This window comes from Mobula hypostoma, chromosome 10 (assembly GCF_963921235.1).
Source record: "Mobula hypostoma chromosome 10, sMobHyp1.1, whole genome shotgun sequence".
Lineage (NCBI taxonomy): Eukaryota > Metazoa > Chordata > Chondrichthyes > Myliobatiformes > Myliobatidae > Mobula > Mobula hypostoma.
Genome location: NC_086106.1, coordinates 38,950,938 through 38,978,457, shown reverse-complemented (window position 1 = coordinate 38,978,457; position 27,520 = coordinate 38,950,938). Strand labels below are relative to the sequence as shown.

The 27,520-nt window shown below is 46.8% G+C and overlaps 1 protein-coding gene across 3 annotated transcripts in view; it reads right to left on the bottom strand.

Annotated features, from left to right (window-relative positions):
* Positions 1–235: 235 nt before the first annotated feature.
* Positions 236–27,520, bottom strand: part of pld3 (phospholipase D family member 3) — a 41,855-nt gene continuing 14,570 nt past the window's right edge. For all 3 annotated transcript variants that reach the window (XM_063060363.1, XM_063060362.1, XM_063060361.1), the window contains 8 exons: positions 25,655–25,838; positions 20,413–20,530; positions 18,376–18,503; positions 16,863–17,063; positions 15,911–16,050; positions 9,183–9,348; positions 3,844–3,943; positions 236–1,398 (listed from right to left, as the gene is read on the bottom strand). In XM_063060363.1, the coding sequence (XP_062916433.1) occupies positions 1,196–1,398; positions 3,844–3,943; positions 9,183–9,348; positions 15,911–16,050; positions 16,863–17,063; positions 18,376–18,503; positions 20,413–20,530; positions 25,655–25,838 (1,240 nt within the window). In that variant the 3' untranslated portion in view covers positions 236–1,195. The remainder of the gene's footprint in view (positions 1,399–3,843; positions 3,944–9,182; positions 9,349–15,910; positions 16,051–16,862; positions 17,064–18,375; positions 18,504–20,412; positions 20,531–25,654; positions 25,839–27,520) is intronic.

Genomic DNA, 27,520 nt, shown 5'->3' with positions numbered 1-27,520 from the left:
CCGCACACCAAACCCCCCCCGCCAGCCAGTCTCCCCGCACACCGAACCCCCCCCGCCAGCCAGTCTCCCCGCACACCGAACCCCCCCGCCAGCCAGTCTCCCCGCACACCGAACCCCCCCCGCCAGCCAGTCTCCCCGCACGCCAGCCAGTCTCCCCGCACACCGAACCCCCCCCGAGCCAGTCTCCCCGCACACCGAACCCCCCCCCGCCAGCCAGTCTCTCCAGACTGTAACGTACCCTCTGTCACCCAGTCTGAATGCTCTGTGTGTCTCTGCTGTTTGTACAGAGGGTCTAGAACACAGCATTTACTGTGCACCTCTGCTATTGACACCTCAGCACATCTTGCTTCCAGACTGTTGTAACATTCTGGTGTAATAACGCACCACGTGGTAAAACCTTCACACTTACAACTATGTGAGATTGATGCCAGTCCCGTGTGGCATTTATTTATTGATTTAGCAATACAGCTGGGCTGCGCGTGACAACTCCCAATTTAACCCTAAGCGAATCATGTGACAATTGACAATGACATATGAGCTTACTGATCGGTACATCTTCGGACTGTGGGAGGATGCTGTGCACCAGAAGAAAGCCCACACATTCCATGGGGATGATGTAGAAAGACTCCTTACCGAGGACACTGGGATTGAACTCTGGTTCTCAAGCTATATTTGTGCCGTGCTAACTGCCAAGCTGCTGTAGCGCCCAGTTGTACATTTCTCTGCTGAGTTTTGTATAGTCAGGGAACTCCACTCCCCTGCTCCCCACCTCCAACAGCTGTGGACAGCAAATTTAGTGGCGCGAGATGGCTCGACTATGACCAGTGTAGTTGTGTGACCACACCACTACAGCGCTGGCGACAGCGGGGTATCACAGCAGTGTGGTGAGAGGCACAACAATAAACCACAGCTAGTCAGCACCTCCCCATCACTGCTTGCAACATCCAGAGGAACAAACATGTCACACTTTCCCCAGGGTCCCTCCGATCATTTACTGCAGACAACCTGGAGAACATGGATTGCGAATTGCCTGCGTCTTCTGTCAAAAAGTCACAGTGGGTGATCCGGAGAACCCTCACTGGAAATTCAATAATCACATCCTGTAACAAATTCACACCATTGGAAACTCCTGAAATCTGCCCAGGGTTGTACTGGCTAATATTCCAACCCCAAGTGAGCAGCTTCTTGGCTGTGGTTAAAGATATTTACAGATTCTGAACCACTTATTCGCAGAGTCCATAACCTTGCTGTATGGCGATTGCCAGTCGCGCTCAAACACCTCTCGCAGCTGCTGAGCGACAGTGGGTGCTTGGGACGGTCCCCTTGAATCGGACTGGTTTACCACCAGACCCACGCCCGCTGTGTTCTCAAAGTAGTCACCAGACCAGTTGGATGTCCCTGGAATGCAGAGTGAACACTGGGATTAGCAAAGACCCGTGATGGAACTACGATCAAACCCTGTTGCCATTCTGAAACCTCACTGGTGAAGAGACCTTATCCAGTCCTGATGAGGGTCTTGGCCCAAAACATAATTTTTTAATCCCCCTCCGTAGATGCTGCCTGACCTGTTGAGTTCCTCTGGCAGTTTGTGTGTGTTGTCTCTGGATTTCCAGCATCTACAGAGTCTCATGTTTAAGACCTTATGTGGTAGAGACTGAAAAACGTTTATCATATAGTGATTTCACCTCCCCCAAATCTCCTGTAACCTTTGCCCCCAACACTCAGTGAATTACAAACATCACTGACTTGTCTCCTTAAGAGACCTTACAACAATCTATACATCAGCCTTCAACCTGCACAAGTCCATGTAGCATCAGGACCTGTGTCACATCTGAAGGGCACGAGGGCAGCTGCACCTATTGCACCCATGGGGCACATCCTCACAAAGGCTGCATTTATCAAGGATACCCACTACCTGGCTCATGCCATCTTCTCACTGCTGTCAAGTCTCAAAACACCAAAATCAAGAACAGCTACTTTCCAACAACCATCTGGTTCTTGAACTGATCCAAGACCATAAGACTATGAAATATAGGAGCAGAATTAGGCCATTCAGCCCATCAAGTCTGCTCCATCATTTCATCACGGCTAATCCATTTCCCTCTCAATCCCATTCTGCTGCTTTCTCCCCATAACCTTTCAGACCCTGACTAAGCAAGAACCTTAAATACAACCAATGACCTGCCCACCGCAGCTGCCCGTGGCAATGATTTCCATAGATTCACCATTTTCTTCCTCAGCTCCGTTCTAAATGGGTGTCCTTCAATTCTGAAGCAGTGCCCTCTGGTCCAAGACTACCCCGTTGCAGGAAACATCTTCTCCACAACCACCCTTATCTAGGCCTTTCAACATTTGATAGGTTTCAATGAGATCCCCCCCTCATTCTTCTGATTTCCAGCAAGTACAGGCCCAGAGCCATCAAACGCTCCTCAGACAATAACCCTTTCATTCCTGCAATCATTCTCATGAACCTCCATTGATCCCTCTCCAATGTCAGCACATCCTTTCCTAGACAAGGGCCCAAAACTGCTCACGATAACCCAAGCTCCACCCACAGCTCCAAGCCGCTAATTAAATTTGCTGACCACACTATATTGATTGGCCTTACCTCAAATAATAATGGGGCAGCCTACAGAGAAGTCATCACCCTACCACAGTGGTGTCAAGAAAACAACCTCTCCTTCAATGTCGCCAAAACAAAGGAGCTGGTTGTGGACTACAGGAGGAATGGAGACAGCCTAACCCCTATTGACATCAATGAATCTGGGGTTGACAGCGTGAACAGCTCCTCGGCATAAACATCACAGAGGAACTCATGTGGTCTGTGCATACCCGCTGTTTGGTGAAAAAAAACACAACAGTGCCTCTTTCACCTCAGACAGTTGAAGAAGTTTGGCATGAGTCCCCAGATCTTAAGGACTTTCTACAAGGGCACAACTGAAAGCATCCTGACTGATTGCACGACTGCCTGGGATGGGAACTGTACTTCCCTCAATGGCAGGACTCTGCAGAGAGTTGTGTGGACAGCCCAGCGCATCTGTAGTTGTGAACTTCCCAATATTCAGGACATTTACAAGGACAGGTGTGTAAAAAGGGCCCGAGCGATCATTGGGGACCTAAGTCATCCCAACCACAAACTGTTCCAGCTGCTACCATCCGGGAAATGGTACCGCAGCATAAAAGCCAGAACCAACAGGCTCTGGGGCAGCTTCCTCCACCAGGTCAACAGACTGATTAATTCACACTGATACAATTGTACTTCTATGCTATATTGACCGTCCTGTTGTACATCTATTTATTACAAATTACTATAAATTGCACGTTGTAAATTTAGACAGATGTAAAGATTTTTACTCATGTATGTGAAGGATGTAAGAAATAAAGTCAATTCAAGTGAGGCCTCACCAGTGCCTTATAAAGTCTCAACGTTACATCCCCGCTTTTATATTCTAGTCCTCTCAAAATGAATGCTAACATTACATCTGCTTCCTTACCACTGACTCAACCTGCAAGTGAAACTTAACAGAATTGTGCATGAAGACTCCCAAATCTCTTTGCACCTCGAATGTTTGAATTTTCTGCCTGGTTAGCAAAGCAGTCTGTATTTTTATTTCTTCTACCAAAGTGCATGACCATACACTTCCCAACACTGTGTTCCATCTGCCACTTCTTTGCCCATTCTTTAATCTACCTGTCCTTCTGCAAACCCCCTGCTTCCTCAACACTGTCTGCCCATCCACCCATCTTTGTAACATCTGCAATCTTAGCCACAAAGCCATCACTTCTGTCATCCAAAACACAGACAGAACCGACAGTCTGCAATCAAATCAGCTGGGAACTCACCAATATAGGCCACCTTGTCTGTTACCATGTATTTGTTGTGGTTGACCCGGGAGTATGGGATCTTTTTCTGCCTCTGTGTTGCTGGGACAACAAAGACTCTCTGCAAGAAGCAAACAGAAAAGGTTACCATGTTTCCATAACCATAGACCGTTGGAGACGGGGTGTCTCTGTAACGTTACCCTGCCTCAGTGAGTGAAGTCCCAGTTGATACGGCACAGCGCAGGAGAGGGTAGAAAGGTCAGAGCCTGTGTGGAGTGAACGCATCGGCCCTTTCAGAGTCCCAGTGGCCAGAAGCTGCGGGGGGGTGGTGGTGGGGGAAGAACACCAGGACCAACACGGCTGTGCACATCAATACCCACGATGCTAGTCTGGTGCCCAAACGTCTGAAGACATCCGTCCATTCAAAAGGAGAACTTTTATTCACGTGAACCTAGAATGTGGTATGAGTGTAGAAAGTCCCATTTGTTTCATACGTGACCTAGTGAGAAAAGCCTGCTTTTTCCCCTCTGGGAGTTGAAGTGCAAAAGGGTTCAGGTATGCAGATGTCTACCTCGACTCCAGTAAGAGAACAGCATCAGTTCTGGGCTCCAGGAAGGATCACAGAACAGGAGATACCTTCAGCCCAGAATGTCGAGCTGACCTTTTAACCTACTCCAAGATCAATCTAACCCTTCCCTCCCACATAGCCTTCCATTTTTCTATCAACCATGTGCCTATCTAAGAGACTCTAAAATTCCCCAATGGAACTGCCTCTACCACCACCACAGCAGCCTGTTCCACTTGGTCACCACTGTGTAAAGAACTTAGCACTGATATCCCCTCTACACTCTCCTCCAATCACCTGAAAATTATCCCTCCTTGTATTAGCCACTTCTGCCTTGTGAGAACTCTCTGCCTGTCTCTATACCTCCCACCATCCTGTACACCTCCATCAAATCACCTCTCATTCTCCTTCGCTTCACATACACCCTAATAAAACATGCCCTCTATTCCAGACAGCATCCTGGTCAATCTCCTCTTCATTTGCTCTAAATCTTCCACATTCTTGTATAAGATACCCAAAGGTTATCCAAGGATTTCTGAGGTTTCTACAGGAAAGTGTCACACGGCACTGTAACAGACACTTCTGCCCAGTGAATTCACACTAATCGTCAAGCAGCTCCTTTTTTACACGAACCCAAACACTACTCTACTCTAAACTGAGCACACGTTAACCCAGCTCTGCACCACACTAACCCCTTACGAACCCAACCATACCCCACACTAACACGACTCTACCCAAACCCTACCACACACCAACTTTAACTCCACGCTAAAAATACCCCAACTAACCCCAACATGACTTCACCCTAACCCTACCCTGCAGTAGCGCTACCTGACCCACACTAACCCGACCCTAACCCTAACCTAACCCGACCCCACACTAACACTTCATCCTAAACCCTACCCTGCAGTAGTGCTACCTGACCCACACGAACCCTACCATAACCGCACCCTAACCCTACCATAACCATACCCTACCATGACCCCATACTAACCCTAACATAACCATACCCTAACCCGACCATGACCCCACTCTAACCCTACCCTGACCTCGTGATAACCCTACTCTATTCGGTTAGGGTTAAATTGGGTTTGTCAGGGGTTGCTGGGTAGTGCGGTGCGGCTCGGCTCGAAGGACAGAAGGGCCCACTCTATGCAGTAACTCTAAATAAACACATCCCCTACTCAACTTACTCTCCTCATATTCCCGATCAACTTCCCCACCCCTCCCCCAAATTCTGCCGCTCATCTACACAGAGTGGCCAGTTAAACCACCAACCCACACATCGTTGTGATGTGGCACAACCAACAATGCCCACGTGGTCACAGAGAGAACAAGAAGACTCCACATAGACAGTACCCGGGGTCAGGGTGAAACCCAGGCCTCTGGTGAACAAGCAGACTCCACGCAGACAGCACCCGGGGTCAGGGTGAAACCCAGGCCTCTGGAGAACAAGCAGACTCCACGCAGACAGCACCCGGGGTCAGGGTGAAACCCAGGCCTCTGGTGAACAAGCAGCCTCCACGCAGACAGCACCCGGGGTCAGGGTGAAACCCAGGCCTCTGGAGAACAAGCAGCCTCCACGCAGACAGCACCCGGGGTCAGGGTGAAACCCAGGCCTCTGGTGAACAAGCAGCCTCCACGCAGACAGCACCCGGGGTCAGGGTGAAACCCAGGCCTCTGGTGAACAAGCAGCCTCCACGCAGACAGCACCCGGGGTCAGGGTGAAACCCAGGCCTCTGGTGAACAAGCAGCCTCCACGCAGACAGCACCCGGGGTCAGGGTGAAACCCAGGCCTCTGGTGAACAAGCAGCCTCCACGCAGACAGCACCCGGGGTCAGGGTGAAACCCAGGCCTCTGGTGAACAAGCAGCCTCCACGCAGACAGCACCCGGGGTCAGGGTGAACCCCAGGCCTCTGGTGAACAAGCAGCCTCCACGCAGACAGCATCCGGGGTCAGGGTGAAACCCAGGCCTCTGGTGAACAAGCAGCCTCCACGCAGACAGCACCCGGGGTCAGGGTGAAACCCAGGCCTCTGGTGAACAAGCAGCCTCCACGCAGACAGCACCCGGGGTCACATGCAGGGCTCTGGAACTCAGAGGCAGTCTATGAGATGAGCCATTGCGGCACCTGTAGGGGGATATGCCAACCCCTGCACTACGTGAAGGAAAATGTAGACGGGTGGGTTAGTAAGTTTGCCAATGATATCAAGACTTGTGGAGTTATGGATGGTGTAGAAGAATGGCGAAGAATACAGTGCAATATAGATCAGCTGCAGATATGGACTGAGAAATGGCAGTTGGAGTTTAATGTGAGGTGTTTCACCTTGGGAGGGGAAATGCAAGGAGACAGCACACTGTTCAGGGCAAGGTCCTTAACAGTGTTGCTGAGCAGAGGGATGTTGGGATCCTTGTTCACAGCTCATTGAACATGGTTAGACAGATTGAAGGCTTATGGAATGCTTGCTTCTATTAGTCAACGTGTTGAGTTCAAAAGTCAAGACGTTATAAAAGCCTGGTTCGGTCACTTCTGGTCACTCCACTATAGGATGGACTTGAGGATTTGGAGAGGGTGCAGAAGAGGTTTACCGGGATGCTGCCCAGTTTAGAGAGCATGTGCTGTCACAAGAGAGTGGATAAACTTGGGCCGTTTTCTCTGGATAGAGTGGACAGAGTATCTGTTTCTCAGGGTTGAGATGTCTAATACCACAGGGTATGCATTGAAGGTGAGAGGGGCTAACTTCACAGGGGATGCGAGGGGCAAGTTTTTTAACTCAAAGCGTGGTGGATGCCTGGAATGCGCTATCTGGTATGGTGATAGGGGCAGGGACATTAGAGGCTTTTAGCTAGGCACATGGATGCAAGGAAGCTGGAGGATATGAATACGGTGTAGGTAGGAGGATTTAGTGTTTGGGTGTTATTGATTTGCTTTTTAGCTGGGTCAGCACAGCATTATGGACCGAATGGCCTGTTCATTTTCGTTGTTATATCATAAAAATCACCCAAAATGTGATTTTCTGTAACATGAGCCTTTCTTTACCCAAGCAGTCCGGCTGATCAACATCTCCACCCACTAACCCACCAGACCACAACTTTATTATTTCCTGTCAGTCACCTCGTGTCACATGATTGACATACAATCCCTGTATGCAAGCTATCTTACGCAGTTATAGTTACGGTGTGCTTTATTATTGTGTTTTTGTGCTGCCTCATACCCGGAGTAACAATTATTTCATTCTCCTTACAGTTGTGTACAGGAGATGACATTGAATCATGTCTCTGAAGGTTCTCAGTCATCATATATCACGCAGTAGTAAACCAAGGCAACTGGACTTGCTGTGTTGTCTAGGAGACGTTTTGTCACTCGTCCGAGAGGCTTCTCCAGTTTGGATTCATGGTGGGTAGTTCTCTGGTTTACAGATTCTGAGAGTTGTTTAAAGGTATCATTAGTCTTTCCTTTGCATGAAGGGAGGTGTGAACCATTGCGGAGATGGGGTACAGAAGTTAGGACTGCACTGTAAGTAGCTGATAGGTGGTGTTGTACCCCACTCTCTCTGTTCAGGGACGTGTTTTCCAGTTTGACTAAGATGGCCTCTTTAACCCCTCTTTCAAACCACCCGTCCTCTCTGATAACAATGTGCACATTTTGGACAAAGGATTTTTAACAACCTCCAAATCCCTGCTTTTCAAACCTACAATCACACTCTGGCAGAAACTTGTCCACCTCAAGGATCCTACACCCCAACATAAACAGAGTAATATTGTATATGCTATCCAATGCAATGAGAACTACACAGATCTGTCTATTGGTGAGACAAAACAACCATTTCACAAATGGATGGCCCAACATAGGAGGGTAACACCTCAGGTCAAAGCTCAGTTGTGTGTCTACACCTAAAGGATGAGGAACACTCCTTTAATGACAACAATGAAATCCTAACCTACTTGATCTTTCCTTATAACTCAGATCCTCCAGACCTGGCAACATCCTTGTAAATTTTCTCCGTATTATTTCAACCTTATTTACAAGGGTGGACAAGGAGGAAACAACGAACTTTGTCAGTTTTTAAATTTTGTGCCATGGAGGATACATTATGGCTATGAGATCACTGGGTTGGGAGTCATAGCCGATTCCCTCCTTTTCCCTCGCCCTCTCCAGTAATGATCAGACACCACAGAGTACAGCACTGCGTGTTGTTCACCTGCGAGGTATTTTCTCTGATGGGGTGGGCTTCTGAATTCAGAGTTTCTTTGAGAGGCAGTACCTCAAGAAGGCAGCATCCATCACTGCGGATGCTTCATCACGGGCACGAGGCTCCCACCATCTTCAAAAGGCAATGCCTCAAGGTGGTGGTCTCCATCACTGAGGACCTGCATCATGAGGGAGGGACCTCACCCCATCGGGGAGGTACAGGAGCCTGAAGATCCATAATCGACACTTTAGGAACAGCTTCTACCTCTCTGCCATTAGATTTCTGAATGGCCCATGAACACTACCTCACTTTTCCTCTTTGGTGCTGTTTTTTTTAATAATTCAGAATAAGTTTTATGTCTTGCATTGCACTGGTGCTGCGAAACAATAAATTTCACAACATACATCAGTGTTAATAAACCTGATTAAGGTATCAGAGAAAGGGATGTGTTTCAAGACTCGGTTCCAACAATGTGCTGTTAAAACACAAACTTAGAAAACAGTTTCACAAAGTCCATGTGAATATCAGAATTACAGATCTTTCCTGCCTGCCCTGTCCTGTCTCTGGTGACTGCTCGTAGCATGCAGGGTCACAGTTCACTCACCACTTCCACTTGTAGGGGTTTCCAGCGGCTTTTCAGGGCAGCCAGGGAGTAGAGGAAGGGGAACATGGAAGGGTCCGTGTGATGCCAACAGCTGACCAGGAGACGCACCTGCAGCCTCCGCTCGAACGCTGCCTTCCTCAGCCTGTTGTCGATCGCTGGCCAGAACCTGTGGGGTCACTGGGATTAGTACTGATTCTCTCCCTGGGAAACTTTGGACATGAACAATCTCTCCCCACCCTCACAAATTCCAAATGAGACTACATTTGCTGAAAATCTACTGCCTGACCTGCTGAGTTCCTCCAGCATTTTGGACGTGTTGCTCTTCACTGGGCTCCTGATCTGTACAGTGTCTACCTGCACTTAACTTTGTAAATGGAGGATCAACTTTATGCTGTACAGTTACAGGATTTGCTCTGGTATGTCGGTGCGATGTGCAATAAAACACACAAGATTCACAATTAGAAACAGTTCTATAAAAAAGTTATTAAAAATACAATTAAATGTTTAACAGTGTTTACAGTGCATTATTTGAGATGACAGATAGGGGGCAGGGTGTGGAGCAAACGGGAACGGTTGATTAGATTAACTGCCTGGGAGAAGACACTTTTAAGATGGTGTGAAGTTTTTGTTGTATTAGCCCAACAGCACTTTTCAGAAGGGAGATTTTTGAAAAAGCAGATTGCTGCGTGGGTAGTGTCTGCAATGATTTTCCCTGCCTTGGACACTGTAATACAAAATTCTTCACTGTGCCACTGCTTTTCCCTCGTACGACATCGATAACGTTTAGTTTTGAAATGAATGACATGAAAGTATTTCCCACTGTATCTTGCTACATGCAATGATAAACCAATTCCACTTCCAGATTGACGTGACTCGTATAAGAAAGGAGAACACATTGATGAAAACTAACTTTTTTTTTCCTCTGCAGAGAAAGCTCCCATAAACAGAAACGTGATGGCAGTAAGGTTCTCCAATTTCTTCCCACATCCCCAGTAAATTGCTCGTTGACAGGTTAACGCTGCTGTGAATTGCCACCCACAGCTCACTGGGGGTAAGAAGTGGGAGAACAGGGGCAGGAGGGATGTGGGGAGGAGTCAGGAGAGACTGCAGATGCTGGAATATGGGGCAATCAACAAAATCTGCTTGAGAAACTCAGCAGGTCAAGCAGCACCTGTGGAGGGTTGAGGATGAAGGAACTTTCTACGATTCGGGTCACGACCCTGCACGACTGAGAGTGGAGAGGGTGGTGTAAAGTGGGCAAGTTTGGGGGAGGGAAAAGGGAGGGAGAAATGCAAAAGGAAGTGAAACAGGAGCCTGACGTGACTGGTAGACTGATGAAGAGGGAAAGGTGAGGGGCAGGCTGTGCCAGGTACGGGAGGGGAGAGGAGAGGATGGAGTTTGTAGACAGTGGCAGATGGATGACAGATAGTGGCAGACAAAGAGAGAGAATGCAATACCCTCCTGACAAAGGGTCTCGGCCCGAAATGTCGACTGTGCTTCTTCCTGTAGATGCTGCCTGGCCTGCTGCGTTCCACCAGCACTTTGTGTGTGTTGCTTGAATTTCCAGCATCTGCAGATTTCCTCGTGTTTGAGAGAATGCAATGACAGGTAGAGTGGTGTGAGGCAAGGGGAGGGAAGGGTGAAGGTTGGAGACAGCTGCTGGAGGAATACAAAGGCCATCAGTGCTGGATTCTAATAAGTAAAGGAGATGATAATGGAATCCATTTGGCGGGGGGGGGGGATGATAGATGGAACCAGAACTAGATAGAGGGAGTGGGGGGGGGGGGAATGTTGGGAAGTAACGGGTGTGTGTGTGTGTGTGTGTGTGTGTGTGTGTGTGTATATACACTATGAGTGCAGTGGGTGGGGTCAATGGCAACGCGGGAGAGGACAGGCTCCCAAGGAACATTGTGCAATCATCAGCAAACAAGTCCTCTTCTGATGGAAGGAAGATCAGCTGGAGATGGTTGGACCTCGGACATTACCCAGTGGATGTTTGACCTCCAACAACTCCAAACCTTGTTTGTGTGACATTGGACTCCAACGATTCTCAACTCTAACCACCAATGGTGAACTGCATGCACTTCAAAAATAATCACTGCCTACTCTTGCTAATGCAACATCTGACAAAGAGTCTCAGTGGTGGACATCTCGGTGAAGTAATGTGGGAGGGAGGGGCCAGAATGAGGCATGCCTCCAATCTGAAAATCATGTGTGTACACACTCACAAACAGCTGGACGAATTAGCAAGTCGGGCAGCATCCATGGAGTGGAATAAACAGTTAACACTTCTTGGGCCAAAGCGTCAACTGCTTATTCCTCCAGCATTTCGTGTGTTTCTCAAGATTTCTAGCATCTGCAGAATCTTCTGTGTGACAGATTGCTAACTGTACACTACAGTACATAACTGTATACTGACATTGAGAATTGATCAAAAACTATTAAAGACAGTTAAAACATTCTAAAAGTAACATTCTAAATGTAACATACTAAAGAAAATCTGCAGAATGCAAAATATTTAGCCAAGCTCAATTTATTCTAGAATGAATCTAATCCTTGCCTCAGCCCCTTGGAGATATTCTACTTGAGTTAAATAAACCTGAGAATTGAGAATTCCCAAGGCAGGTACTGGGGAAGCAAGTTCAGCTGTAGTGAGCAATCCCAAGCTTGGGCACACACTGGGCAAATATCCCTGTGGAATCTGGGCCTTTCAACCTCCTTGGATGAAGTGTTTGGACTGTAGAATGGGATTGGGACTACATGCAGTTCAATGCTGACAGTGTGGGACTTGAGTTAGTGTTGTCTATCCAGTGTCATGCACGAGCTACTACGACTACAGTAGGGATATTTCAGGTACAGCTTCTTCCCCTCTGCCACCAGATTTCTGAACAGGCCATGACCACTCTCTGCTTTCCTTTTACTAAATACAGTTGGTTCCAGTTAATTGGACCATCAGTTAATAGGGGCAGCTGCTTCTTTGGGACAACTCTTAAAGATTAAAAACTAATTGAGAAGGTTGGTGGGATTCCATTCGTGTATTTGGGATGTTCTAACTTGCATCAGTCGTGTGCACTTGTGTGGCCGTTAGACACCACACCATGCATACAGCGATCAGTTTTTAAAATAGTGTCAGTTGCATGTGTTTGTGTTCAAAAAGCAGCGATTTTTGTCACTGATGGTTGGTGAGAAGTAGGCAGCAAGACAATTCAGCACCGTTTTGCTCACATTGGTTTCAAGCATTCAGGCTTGGAGATGCCAGAAAAGGCCAGGAGTGAAAGTGAAAGGAATGAAATTTCACTACTTCAACAAGTTAGGAACTGAGAATAATTTGGACCACAAGACAAGATACAAGAGCAGAATTAGGCCAGTTGGCCCGTTGAGTCTGGACTGCCATTTCATCCTGGCTGATTCATTTCCCCCCAGTCCCAATCCCCTGCCTTCACCCCTGTATCCCTTCATGCCCTGATTAATCAATCAACCTCTGTCTTGAATATACCCAATAACTTAGCCTCCATAGCAAACTGTATCAACAAATTCCACGTTCACCACTCTCTAACTAAACAAATTTCCCCTCATCTCCATTCTAAAAGGACGCCCCCTCTATGCTGACGCTGTCTCCTCTGGTCTTTGACTTCCCACCATAGGAAACATCCTCCATGCTATTAACCTCATCACACACACCTCTGATACCTTACACAAAATTGAAATTCCTCTTCCAAGCACAATGTATTTTATTGAAATTATAAAAGACAGAAATACTGAAGAAACTGAATACTTATTACAACAAATTAATACATATACTCTTTAGTCATAGATCAATTTGAAGGTATCAACAATCATCTTCAATGTTACAATGAAAATGAAGATTTAGAGGGTATAATCATTTAAAGCATTATATGAACGCAGTCCATCATCTACATGAGGTGTCAGATGTATCAGTGTTACAGAGGATTAAAAGGCATTACAGAGACACAAGGGAGGAGCTGTCCAAATTTGATTGGAAGAGGACACTAGCAGGGATGACAGCAGAGCAGAAATGGAGTTTCTGGGAGCAATTCAGAAGGTGCAGGATAGTTACATCACAAAGTATTCTAAAGGCAGGATGATGCAACCACAGCTGACGAGAAAAGTCAAAGCCAACATAAAAACCAAAGAGAGAGCATGTAATAGAGCAAAAAAAAGTGGGAAGTTAGAGGATTGGGGAGCTTTTAAGAAAACAGAAAGCAACTAACCAACAGACACAATATGCTGGAGTAACTCAGTGGGCCAGGCAGCATCTATGAAAAACAGTAAACAATCGACGTTTCGGGCTGAGACCCTTCATCAAGGCAACTAAATAAAAGTCATAAAATGGAATACAAAGGTAAGCTTGGCAATAATATTAAAGAGATACCAAAAGTTTCTTCAGATATACAAGGAGTAAAAGAGACAAGAGAAGTTATCAGACCACTGGAAAATGATGCTGGAGGGGTAGTAATGGGGGACAAGGAACCAGCGGCCGAATGAAATAAGTATTTTTCATCAGTCACTGACAATAAGCTGGTTAGTTCAAGAGTGTCGGGGCAGAAGTGAATTAAGTTGCCATTACTAGGGAGAAGGTGCTTGGGAAACAAAGGTCTGAAGGTAGATAAATCACCTGGACCACTAGATTCTGGCATGATTCCAGCAGAATGGAAATGGCAAATGTCACTTCACTCTTCAAGAAGGGAGAGAGGCAGAACAAAGGAAATTATAGACTAGTTACCTGACTTCAGTGGTTGGAAAGATGTTGGAGTCAATCGTTAACGATGAGGCACATGATAAAATAGGCCAAAGTCAGCATGGTTTCCTTCAGGGAAAATCTTACCTGACAAATCTGTTAAAATTCTTTGAGGAAATAACAAGCAGGATAGACAAAGGAGAATCAGTGGATGTTGTGTACTTGGGTTTTCAGAAGGCCTTCGACAAGGTGCCACACGAGGCTGCTTAACAAGTATTACAGGAAATACTCTAGCATGGATTGAGCATTGGCTGATTGGCAGGAGACAAAGAGTGGAGATAAAGGGAAGTCTTTTTTTTGGTTGATTGCCAGTGACTCATGGTGTTCCGTAAGGGTCTGTGTGAAGACAGTTCTTTTAACATTGTAGGTCAAGAATTTCGATGACGGAATTGACAGCCTTGTGGCCAGGTTTGCAGATGATACGAAGATAGGTGGAGGGAAGGTAGTGTTCAGGAAGCAGAGAGGCTACAGAAAGACAGATTAGGAGAATGGGCAAAGAAGAGACGGATGGAATATGGCATCAGGATGTGTATGGTCAGGCATTTCAGTGAAAGAAATAAAAGCATAGTCTATTTTCTAAATAGACAGAAAATTCAAAAATCTGAGCTGCAAAGGGACTTGAGAGTCCTTGTGCAGGATTCAAAAGGACTAGAATACAAAAGCAAGAATGTAATTTTGAGGCTTTACAGGGCCCTGGTAGGCCTTACTTGAAGTATTGTGAGCAGTTTTGGGCCCCTTATCGAAGAAAGGATGCAATGACACTGGAGAGGGTTCAAAGAAGATTCACAAAAATGCTTCTGAGATTGAACGGCTTGTCATACGAGGAGCATTTCATGGCTTTGGGCCTGTACTCACTGGAATTAAGAATGAGGGGGATTGTCATTGAAACCTATCAGATGTCGAAAGGTCTCAACAGAGTGAATGTGGAGAAGATGTTTCCTATGGTGGGAGAATCTAAGACCAGAGGACACAGCCCCAGAATAGAGGGACATCCATTTAGAATGGAGATGAAAGGAATGTCTTTAACCAAAGGGTAGCGAGTCTGTGGAATTTGTTGCCACAGGTGGCGGTGGAGGCCAAGTCATTGGATATATTTAAGGCAGAGGTTGATAGATTATTGATTAGCCAGGGCATAAAGGGTTATAGGGAGAAGGCAGGAGGCTGGAGCTGAGAGGGAAATGGATTAGCCACGATGAAGTTGCGGAGCAGACCCGATGGGCCAAATGGCCTGACTCTTATGGAATTCCTCTGTCAATAACTATCATGAACTAAAATACAGCTTTATAGAGCTGTAGTACTATTGGTGGTGGTCTTTTTTCTTTATTTCAATAAAATACACAACTTGTTACTGTTTATCTTTTTTATACCTTTTTAACTATTTCCATGAAACTTTGGCTAATTGAGGCAGCCACTTAAATGCACCAAAACGTGATCCAATTAATTGGAATCCACTGTTTATATTTCTATTGCAACTTACAGATTTAAAAAAAAATATTCCACTACTACAAAACAACAAATTCACAATGCGAGTGATATTAAACCTGATTCCGATTAGGACACTTTTACCAACCGGAGGTGGAATTGCTGAAGACCTGACTCCCAACTACAGTGTGATGCAGAATGCAGCTCACACATAACCAATGACCCTTCATCGCCCAGACACTCACACACCAAATCACCCACACAAAAGGTCACAGTTCACTTTGAGAGGCTGGATAAAGACAAACATAGGTATTACTGGTCAGTAACAGCCACTAGTGACAGCATGTTTAAAATACAATTAGTTACAGTCAGGTTCCTACACAACTGTGGGTAGGTTTTAGCTAATGCAAAGGATGCTTGGATTTCAGTGGTGGGATTCCACCTCTGGGACAGGTGATAGGGGAATAACAGACAGCCTCATGAGTGGGGCACGAATGAGAGAGAGACACAAGGAAACACACATAGACAGACAAAGAATGTCTATTACCTTCTGGGATGAGTAAATATCGTAACAGGGATGTAATTCATGACGGCCACATACACAAACTTTTCTGCATCGTCAATGATGCTCAGGATGGATGTGAGATCATCGGTCCGGTTCTTTGCGCACAGAGCAGGTGGAGAGCTCTGGAAGGGAGACGGGTTCAAGAGATTGAGGTGAAAATTTATTTGCTCGAGTACACATACAGTATGCACAGGGTGCAACGAAAAGCTGTCTTGCAGCGGTATCCCAGGCATAGAGAATTCGAGACACAGCCACAGATAGTAAAGATTAGCTTTACTGGTCACACTTGAATCGAAACATCATTTGTATCAATGCAGTCTAAATGTGTCAGGGGCAGCCCGCAAATGTCACCATGCAGTGTAGCAATGCCCACGTCTTACTAACTCTAACTCATGTGTCTAGACTGTGGGAGGAAACCAGAGCACCTGGAGGAAACCGACACAGTCATGGGGAGAACGTACAAACTCCTCACAGATAGAATCTTCTAACTCTTTGAACTGCACTGCCCTAGCTTAATCACGAGATAATTTACAATGACCAATTAATCGATAAGTCTTTGGAGTGTGGGAGGAAACTGAAGCATCCAGAGAAAACGCACAGACAGGCCACACAAACTCCTTGCAGATGACACTGGGATTGAACTCTGAACTCTAACCCCTTGAGCTCTAATCACTAAGTTACAGAGGCTACCCCCCCGCCAGAAAAAAACTTATCAATCATTGTTAATTGTTCCGAAGGGTAGAGGGGGAAGAGCAGAAGTCCACCTTGTCACAAGTGCGGGGTGGGTGGGGGGGGGAAATGAAGATGCTGTATCTTAATCACAGGGAAGCCACCTTCAGGGGCATTGGGTTGTCCACCTCACCACCCACAGACCAGATCTGATTTGCTCACCAGCACCTCCTCCAGGTGCTGCACTGGTGGAGCGGGAACTCACCGAGAAGTAAACGCTGGCTGGTGTGTCGTTCAACTTCAGTTCCATGGGACTTTCTCTGTTGTAGGCCGTGGAGTAGTTACTGGGCCAAGTGTGAGGGATGGTACTATTGGGCCCACCGATACTCCAGTATGCCTCAAAAATCTTAATCAGGTCCTTGGCCAGACAGCTGCAGTTGTAGATGATGGCTCCCAGCTCCTTCACCTGTTGACGGAAGAGAACGACAAGACCAGGAGTTCGTGAACATGCTGCAATGCTGCAGCTCCTCCCAAAGAGCATCATCGCCTGTTCATTAGGGTCGGGTATTGAGAGCGAACGTGGTGATCATCGCCTGTTCATTAGGGTCGGGTATTGAGAGCGAACGCGGTGATCATCGCCTGTTCATTAGGGTCGGGTATTGAGAGCGAACGCGGTGACCATCGCCTGTTCATTAGGGTCGGGTATTGAGAGTGAACGCAGGGATCATCGCCTGTTCATTAGGGTCGGGTATTGAGAGCGAACGCGGTGATCATCGCCTGTTCATTAGGGTCGGGTATTGAGAGCGAACGCGGTGATCATCGCCTGTTCATTAGGGTCGGGTATTGAGAGTGAACGCAGGAATCATCGCCTGTTCATTAGGGTCGGGTATTGAGAGCGAACGCAGGGATCATCGCCTGTTCATTAGGGTCGGGTATTGAGAGCGAACGCGGTGATCATCGCCTGTTCATTAGGGTCGGGTATTGAGAGCGAACGCAGGGATCATCGCCTGTCCATTAGGGTCGGGTATGAAGAGCGAACGCGGTGATCATCGCCTGTTCATTAGGGTCGGGTATTGAGAGCGAACGCGGTGATCATCGCCTGTCCATTAGGGTCGGGTATTGAGAGCGAACGCGGTGATCATCGCCTGTTCATTAGAGTCGGGTATTGAGAGCGAACACAGGGATCATCGCCTGTCCATTAGGGTCGGGTATTGAGAGCGAACGCCGGGATCATCGCCTGTTCATTAGGGTCGGGTATCGAGAGCGAACGCGGTGATCATCGCCTGTTCATTAGGGTCGGGTATCGAGAGTGAACGCGGTGATCGTCGCCTGTTCATTAGGGTCAGGTATCGAGAGCGAACGCGGTGAATCATCGCCTGTTCATTAGGGTCGGGTATTGACAGCGAACGCAGGGATCTTTGCCTGTTCAATAGCGTTGGGTATTGAGACTGAACACAGGATTAGGGTTGGGTATTGAGAGTGAACACAGGATTAGGGTTGGGTATTGAGAGTGAACACAGGATTAGGGTTGGGTATTGAGACGGAACACGGGCAACATAAACATGAAGATCTCATGGGCAGCGGTGAAGCAAACAGTAGGGAGAGGGAAGGGTTCTAGAAGAATCAGTTTCACTGAGGATCTTTGTCAGACTGTGACACAAGGCATCTAACATCCTCTGTCATACCTTAGCTCTGGGTCCTCTCTAAAGGGCAGCAATTGTGTCTGTGTTAGTGCAATATCAGTGTCAGGGTCTCAGCCTCAGCTTGGTCCCCTGTACCTGTGTCAGTGATCTCCAGTCCATGTTGGCACTCCCAATGTACAAGTGTTTCTTATCCACAATCCAGAACTTTGTGTGCAGAACCCCAGTGGTCAGTCTGGGCATATCCACCACTGTCACCTTGGCTCCTGCCAATGCATCAAACACACATTAACCCAACTGCATGTCCATAGAAACATTGGAAACAGGGTCAGACCCTTCAGCTCATCAACCCTTCCCTGCCGTTCAACACAATTGCTGTTGACCCTCCATCTCAACACCACATTCACACTCTTGCCAATATTCTCAATGCCTTTGGTGTCTAGAACACCAGAGCACACCCTTCAGCCCATCCTGTCCGTGATGACCCTTTCTCTTTCTACACTCAACCCACGTGCATGCAGTAGGATAGTCCTTTCCCTCGTCATGTTAAATTTTTCCATCTACACTTCCCATTTCCTCAGGAAAGCACCCAACATAATCAAGGACTCTTCTCGCCCCTCCCAGAAGATAGAAGATACAAAAGCTTGACAACACATACCACCAGATCAACTGTTGTTACAAAACTATTGACTGGACCTCTTGTACATTAAAGATGAACTCCTGATTGCTCTGTCTGTCTCCTCATGACCTCTGCACTGTACTATCTCCTCATGGCCCCTCCCTCCCACTCATGACCTCTGCACTGTACTATCTCCTCATGGCCCCTCCTTTCCACTCCTCACGACCTCTGCACTGTGATATTCTCCACTGGCACTGTACTATCTCCTCATGGCCCCTCCCTCCCAGTCATGACCTCTGCACTGTGATATTCTCCACTGGTACTGTACTACCTCCTCATGGCCCCTCCCTTCCACTCCTCACAACCTCTGCACTGTGATATTCTCCACTGGCACTGTACTATCGCCTCATGGCCCCTCCCTTCCACTCATGACCTCTGCACTCTACTATCTCCTCATGGCCCCTCCCTTCCACTCCTCACAACCTCTGCACTGTGATATTCTCCACTGGCACTGTACTATCGCCTCATGGCCCCTCCCTTCCACTCATGACCTCTTCACTCTACTATCTCCTCATGGCCCCTCCCTTCCACTCCTCATGACGTCTGCACAGTAACATCTACCAGGGCAGGACATTCTCTACAACCGTTTCTCCTTTTGTACCATTGCCATGTACTGATATCTGGAATGATCTGCCAAGATGGCAGGCAGACAAAAAGCTTTTTGCTGTATCTTCATGCATCTAACAATAATAAACCAATTACCATTATCTAATTGCTGCTTAAACATGGACTGTCCACCTCAACACTATTCAGTGATTTGACTCCCCCTCCCGTCTATTTGTCAAAGCGTTGCAAACTCAGGTGCCCTTTCAAAATGCAACCTATTTAATCTCTCCTCATTCATATCTGCACAGAGTGGTGGTCCACTCCCTCTAAGGCAGGAGTTCCAAGGACCCCTTGGATAATGGTAGGGGTCCATGGCATAAAAAAGGTTGGGAACCCCTGCTTTAAGATAAGTACAGGCCGTCCCTGGTTACCAAGGGTTCTGTCCCGGAGAACTGTCTGTAAACCAATTTTTCTGTAAATCAGATATGAAAAAAAAATCCCCCAAAATGAAGATAAGAAGTCACCACCAAAGTAGTTTTATCTCCGCTTCCTGATGTACTATTCTGATATCGCACAGCACTGTTACCCACTTCTCTAGCTGACCATGTGTATCGCTCCACCTACACTTCCGATAATTCATTCACATTGTGGACAGGCAACACTTCCAGGCAAAACCCTGCACCTGGGTTGGATCTGCATTCCAGCCCAGTGACGTCGATGACAGGCAGCACAGGGTCACACACCTGGGAGAAGGAAACAACGAAGTCTGGTGTCCCACTGAACCACTGGCCGGAACTGTTGGAGCCTCTCACCCTCTTAAACAGCGCCATTAGCCCCAATCCCCATTCTCCGCCACAGGATCTCTCCACACACCTTCCATCCAGCAACATTCTCCCACCTCCGACACACTCTGGTATCCCGATCGCTCCCCAGCACCCCAGTTTCCTCACCACTCTGCTTCAGCAGATTAAGGTCGGCCAGAGTCTGTTCCTTGTTCGGCTTGCTAACAACAACTCGGACTGAGAGCTTCCCAGATACTCTCTGTAGTTCCTTTAGTATGGCTTCCCCCTGAGGAGACAAGGCCACAGATCAGGAGGTTAGCGACAGGTGCAGACGGAATTCAGCGCAGGATAGCACGGGGCCATACATTCAGCAACAGGAATGAGATGAGGTGGATGGAGCCAACTGTGAGAGGCTGCAAGAACAGAGATCTGGGTAGGATGGGTGTGTTCGTATCGCCGAAGGAAACAGAGCTGGTTAGCCCAAGACCCAAGGGAAGAGCAACGAATTTATATTAAACCCTACACAGCACAACTACAGTCACTGCAGGGGTTCACAGGGCAGCGTGAAGACCAAGAGGAGATTGACCTCCCCCTGGGCCTGACCAAACTGCCCATGGAGTTGAGGGCCCTGCCCAAGCTGGATGCTTGGCCTTCTTCCAGGGGTAGACTCCTGGCATCTCTGAAAAATAAAACGCGCTGTCAATGGGCACGAAAGAAGTGCTGGACACTGCGGGGAAATCAATTGCTTTCCAGATCAGTATGGCAATATTTTAATTTGGCTGAAGTTAGTCGGGTGCAATAGCAGCACAGCTGTTAGCACAATTCTTTTGTAGCTCAGGGTTCAATTCCAATATGATCTGCAAGGAGCCCCTGTTATGACCCCTTGTGGAATGCGTGGGCTTTCTCCTGGTGCTTCGGTTTCCTTCCACATCCAAACATCTTACCGGTTAGTAGGTAAATTGTCCTGTGAATTAGGCCAGGGTTGCTGCATTTGCGTTGGGCACATGGCCAAGTGGTTAAGGTGCTCGTCTAGTGATTTGAAGGTCACTAGTTTGAGCCTCCGCTGTGGTTGCGTACTTGTGTCCTTGAGCAAGGCACTTAACCACACATTGCTCTAGTGTCTGTGCAAGGAGTGGCGCCCCACACAGACCTCCAATCTGCGCCTTGTAAGATATGAAAATGCCCGACGCAGGCCTCTCATGGTCTGAGTCGATGTTCCCTCCTCCCTGCTGCATAGTGCAGCCAGAGGGCCAGAGGGGCCAATTGGACAGTTTCTCTATCATCAATAGGTTCAGTTGTCATTGCAGTTTGAAACGATTTATTGCAGCACTTCCAATAAAGTTGCTTTTTTCTTTGAAACCGGCATTGAAGTCAATGACCGCAGCACAGGATCACAGATGTGGGAGAAGGAGCGATGAGATCTGGTGAACTGATAAGAGTGGGTGTGGAGAGACCACAGGCCACAGCTTCAGAATGGACGTCCATTTAGAACAGAGATGAGGAGGAATTTCTTTAGCCAGAGGGTGGTGAATCTATGGAATTCATGACGACAGACAGCAAATCATTGAGTATCTTTAAAGCAGAACTTAATATAGAACAATGTTGTGCTGACCATGCTACCTACTCTAGAGACTGCCTACAATTTCCCCACCGCATAGCCCTCTACTTTTTTAAGCTCCATGTAGCTATCTAAGAGTCTCTTAAAAGACCCTATTGTCTCCGCCTCCACCACCGTTGCTGGCAGTGCATTCCATGCACTCACCAATCTGTGAGAAACTTCCCTCTATCACCCCCTCCCCGCCAACCTTCCAAGCACTTTCAAACTATACCTCTTCACATTAGCCATTCCAGCCCTGGGACAAAGCCTCTGGCTATCCACACGATCAATGCCTCTCATCATCTTATACACCTCTATCAGGTCACCTCTCATCCTCCGTCGCTCCAAGGAGAAAAGGCCAAGTTCACTCAACTTGGAGGATATGTTCTTGAATAGTCAGGGTGTCAAAGGTTACAAGGAGATGATAGGAGAATAGAGTTGAGAGGTACAATAAATCAGCCATGAAAGAATGTTGGAGCAGTCTCGATGGGCTGAATAGCCGAGTTTTGCTTCTACAGTTATGGACTAAGACCAAGTGACAATGAAGGACTAGCCACAAGGTAGCATGGTAACGTTGCGATTAGCCTAACACTAATACAACGCCACAGACTCGGCTTCAATTCTGTCGCTGTCTGTAAGGAGTTTGTATGTTCTTCCCATGAATGTGTGGGTTTCCTCCGGGTGCTCCGATTTCCTCCCAGTCAAAAGGTGTACAAGTTAGTAGATTATTTGGCACGTAGGTGTAACAGAGCGGTGCGAGCTCGTTGGGCTGGAAGTGCCTCTTACTGTGCTGAATCAATGAACTGAATGGGAGCCCGTAGGAGCTGTCAACTCCCAAATTTCTACAGATGTACCGTGGAGAGCATTCCAACTGGCTGCATCACCGTCTGGTATGGACGGGGCCCTTGCACAGGACCAGAAAAAGCTGCAGAGAGACGTAAACTCAGACAGATCCATCAAGGGCACTTGTCTGCTCTGCATCCAGGACCCCGTCAAAAGGTGATGCTTCCCAAAGGTGGCATCCATCATGAGGGAGATTCAGGAGCTTGAAGAGCCACAGTAAACATTTCAGGAACACTAGCTCAGTATGTTTTTTCCTCCTTTTTTAATGCACTATTTAAATAAATTCTCTTTTTTTATATATATTTATTGCAACTTAAAGTTTTTTTAAAAAAATCACATATTGCCATGAACTGCTACTGCGAAATTTTACGATGTATGCCAGTGATATCAAACCTGATTTGGATTCTAATTCCCTTGCAGTTGCTGTCATTTTCCTTCAAGGAGGAAGGATGGCAGAGTTTAGGAAATGCTGTCTGAGTGTCCTGGGCAAGTAACTGCAGTGTGCTTTGAAGGCAGGACACATCACAGCTACTCTGTGGTGGTGGAAGTGAACGTTTCTGTGGACAGATGGCAGGCCTGTTAGGAAGATTGCTGTGCTCACAATTTTCATGTGAGGTACTGAAGTTGTATCCATCTGGCCATCTGGAGACTACTGCAGCACAGTCCTGCCCACAAGGGCACAGTTCACTGAAAATGGCCGCTCACGTAGACGGTAGAGAAGGCTGGCTTTCATCAGTCAAGGCATTACGTTGATCAGCAGGAACATTATAAAAGTCGCCCATGGGACCGTGCTTGGCCTATTGTGTACAGATTTGGTCACCCTGTTATAGGAAAGACATTGTCAAGCTGAAGAGGGTGCAGAAGAGATATGGTGCCTACAAAAAGTATTCAACACCTTGGAAGTTTTCGTGTTTTACAACATTGAATCACAGTGTACTTAATTTGGCTTTTTTGACACTGATTAACAGAAAATACCTGTGTCAAAGTGAAAACAAATTTCTACAAATTGGTCTAAATTTATTACAATTATTAAACACAAAATAATTGATTGCATAATTATTCACCCTCTTCAAGTTAGTAACTAGTAGATGAACCCTTGGCAGCAATTACAGCCTTGAGCCTGTGTGGATAGGTCTCTATCAGCTTTGCACATCTGGACACTGAAATTTTTCCACATTCTTCTTTACAAAACTGCTGAAGCTCTGTTATGTTACATGGGAATTGCGAGTGAACAGCCATTTTCAAGTCCAGCCACAAATTCTCAACTAGATTGAGGTCTGGACCCTGACTTGGCCATCAGGACATTAACTTTGTTATTTTTAACCCATTCCTGTGTAATTTTGACTTTCTGCTTGGAGTCATTGTCTTGCTGGAAAACAAATCTCTCAAGTCAAGTTTCTCTTGCAGACTGCATCAGGTTTTCCCTGTATTTTGCTACAGTCATTTTACCCTCTACCTTCACAAGCCTTCCAGGCCCTGCTGCAGTGAAGCCTCCCCAGAGCATGATGCAGCCATGTTTCACAATAGGGATGGTGTGTTTTTGATGACGTGTGGTGTTTGGTTTACACCAAACACAGTGTTTACTCTGATGGCCAAAAAGCTCATTTTGGTTTCATCAGACCATAGAACCTTCTTCCAGCTGACTTCAGAATCTTCCACATGCCTTCTGGCAAACTCCAACTGAGATTTCATGTAAGTTTTTTTTCCCAACAGTGGGTCTCTCCTTGCCACTCTCCCGTAAAGCTGTGACTGGTGAAGCATCCAGGCAACAGTTGTTGTATGTGCAGTCTCTCCCATCTCAGCCACTGAAGCTTGCAACTCCTCCAGAGTTGTCACAGTGGCCTCCCTCACTGTTCCCTTCTTGCACGCTCACTCAGTTTTTGAGGACAGCCTGCTCTAAGCAGACTTGCAGTTGTACCATATTCTTTCCATTTCTTGATGACTGATTTAACTGTACTCCAAGGGATATTCAGGGACTTGGAAATTTTCTTTTATCCATCCCCTGACTTGTGCTTTTCAATATACTTTTCATGGAATTGCTTGGAGTGTTCCTTTGTCTTCATGGTGTAGTTTTTGCCGGGATACTGACTCAGCAGCAATTGGACCTTCCAGATACAGGTGTATTTTTACTACGGTCAATCGAAACATCTTGACTGCACACAGGTGATCTCCATTTAACTAATTAGATGACTTCTCAAGCCAGTTGGCTGCACCAGTGATGATTTGGTGTGTCATATCAAAGGGGGGTGAATACTTATGCAATTATTTTGTGTTTTATATTTGTAATTGATTTAGATCACTTTGTAGAGATCTGTTTTCACTTTGACATGAAAGAGTATTTTTCTGTTGATCAGTGTCAAAAAAAGACAAATCAAATCCACTGTGATTCAATGTTGTGAAACAATATGACACAAAAACTCCCAAATGGGGGGGGGGAATACTCTTTATAGGCACTCTACATGAGGATGCTACCTGCTAGAGACTAGAGGGTTGAGGTTATACAGAATGGTTGGCCACACTGTCTTATTCCCTGGAGTATAGGACAATGAGGGATGCCTTCACAGATGTTTGTAAAATCATGAGGGAATGCATAAGGTGGATGACCACAGGGTTTTCCCTAGGGTTGGGGAGACCACAACTAGAGTACAGATGCAAGATAAGATGGGAAACCCGAGAGGTAACAGGTCAGTAAGTAGCTGGAATGAGCTGCCAGGTTCACAGCAATATTTAATAGGCATTTGAATGAAGGAAAGTGGGTTCGAGGGTTGTGGGACAAATGCAGGCAGCTCAGGCTAGCAGGGAGAATGCTGTGGCTGACATGGACTAGATGGGCCAAAGGGCCTGTTTCTCTGTTAAATTCATCTATGACCAAGGGTGGCCCATGCATCGTTTCGACTCCCGCGTGCCTGTGAAGATGTCAGTGATGGGTTACGGGCAGAGGTCACTGACACTGAGCACCTCCTGACCCACCTGCCTGGCTGTGGGCTCTGCTGTCCTCGTGTCGTTGTTTCTCATGGTCCAGTAGAAGGAAGCGATGTCAACGCTGCTCCCAGCACTGCTTAACAGCCTCATCCAACCATCAGAAATGGAGGGATTCCTGGTGAAATTGGGATCAAAGTGTATCCCTTCTGGAATGCTTTCGACAAGGGTGAGACTGGGAACAGAAGAATGATCTTCAGTAGGTGGAACTTGAACAAAAAAAATAATTCGTTACAACAAGATCTCTCCCCGTCACTACATTTGGCTGGCACCCCCCTCACAGAAGTGGCATTAGGTAATGGGTGGGACCTGGAAGCCAGGGCTGTAATACTGTCCCCCGTGACTCCCACTTACACCGAGGGGCAGGGAAACCTTATTAATGCAACGTTGCTTAATGTCATTTCCAGCGTGATAGAAAATTGTTACTCCAGATCCAACGTAGCGCAAAAAAAAACACAAAACAATAAAAAAATCAATACATATAAGATAGCTTATATAGATTGATTGTATGTCCATGAAGTGACACTAGGTCCAGGAGAGTCTGTACACAAGGCGACTCTATCAGGAAATGATAAAGTAGTGGTGGAGGGTTGGGTTAGTGGGTGGAGGTGTTGCTCAGCCTTACTGCTTGGAGAAAGTTACCGTTTTTGGGTCTGGTGGTCCTGGAGTATCCTCCCCCTGATGGGAGTGGGAATTAGTCTGTTCCTTAATCATTCGCAGATCTGGCACTGTCTGTACTGAAGGAATGCAGTCCAGATAATCAGAAAAGGCTGCCATGTCTCATGAGGAAATGCTGAACGAGCTAGGGCTTTTCTCTTTGAAGCAGAGGAGGATGAAAAGTAACTTGATAGAGGCGTACAAGATAACAGAAATAGACTGGGTGGGCAGCCCTGGGCATCCTGACTTATTCCCCAGGATGAAAATGGCTTTCACAAGGGGGAATACGGAGATTGGAGGAAACCATAGTGGGGAGAGACTGTCAGAAGCAAGTTCTTCGCGTGGAGAGTGCTGACTGCATGGAACACCCTTGGGGTGGTGGTAGAGGTAGAAACATTAGGGGCATTTAAGAAACACTTAGACGGCACATAGATGACAGAAAAATAGAGGTCTATGCAAGAGGAAAAGGTTAGATTGACCTTAAAGCAAGAGATCAGCACAACATTGTGGCCAAAGGACCTATGCTCAGATGAAATGTTCTATGTTAGTGACACCAACTATAGGTTATGCAGCCAAACCTTGTTAGCCTTAATGCTTCATAGAATAAATCTTCATTGGAGAGAACTTGACTTCTACTGGAAAAATCTGCACTTAGAAGCCACTTTATTAGGTACACCTACTCATTAATGCAAATACCTAATCAGCCGATCATGTGGCAACAACTCAATCCATGGAAGCATGCAGACATGGTCAAGCGGTTCAGTTGTTGTTCAGATCAAACATCAGAATGGGGAAGAAATGTGACCTGTGACATTGACCGTGGAATGATTGCTGGTGCCAGACAGGGAGGTTTGAGTATCTCAGAAACTGCTCACCTCCTGGGATTTTCATGAACAGTCTCGAGAGTTTAAAGAGAATGGTGTGAAAAACAAAAAATATCCAGTGAGTAGCAGTTCTGTGGGACAAAACACCTTGCTAATGAGAGGTCAGAGGAGAATGGCCAGATTGGTTCAAGCTGACAGGGAGGTGACAGTAACTCAAATAACCACATGTTACAACAGTGGTGTGCAGAAGCGCAGCTCCAAAATGCACAGCATGTCAAACCTAGAAGTGGATGGGCTACAACAGCAGGAGATCACAAAGACACACTCAGTGGCCACTTTATTAGCTGAAACAAGTAAACCTGCTACAACAGGGCGC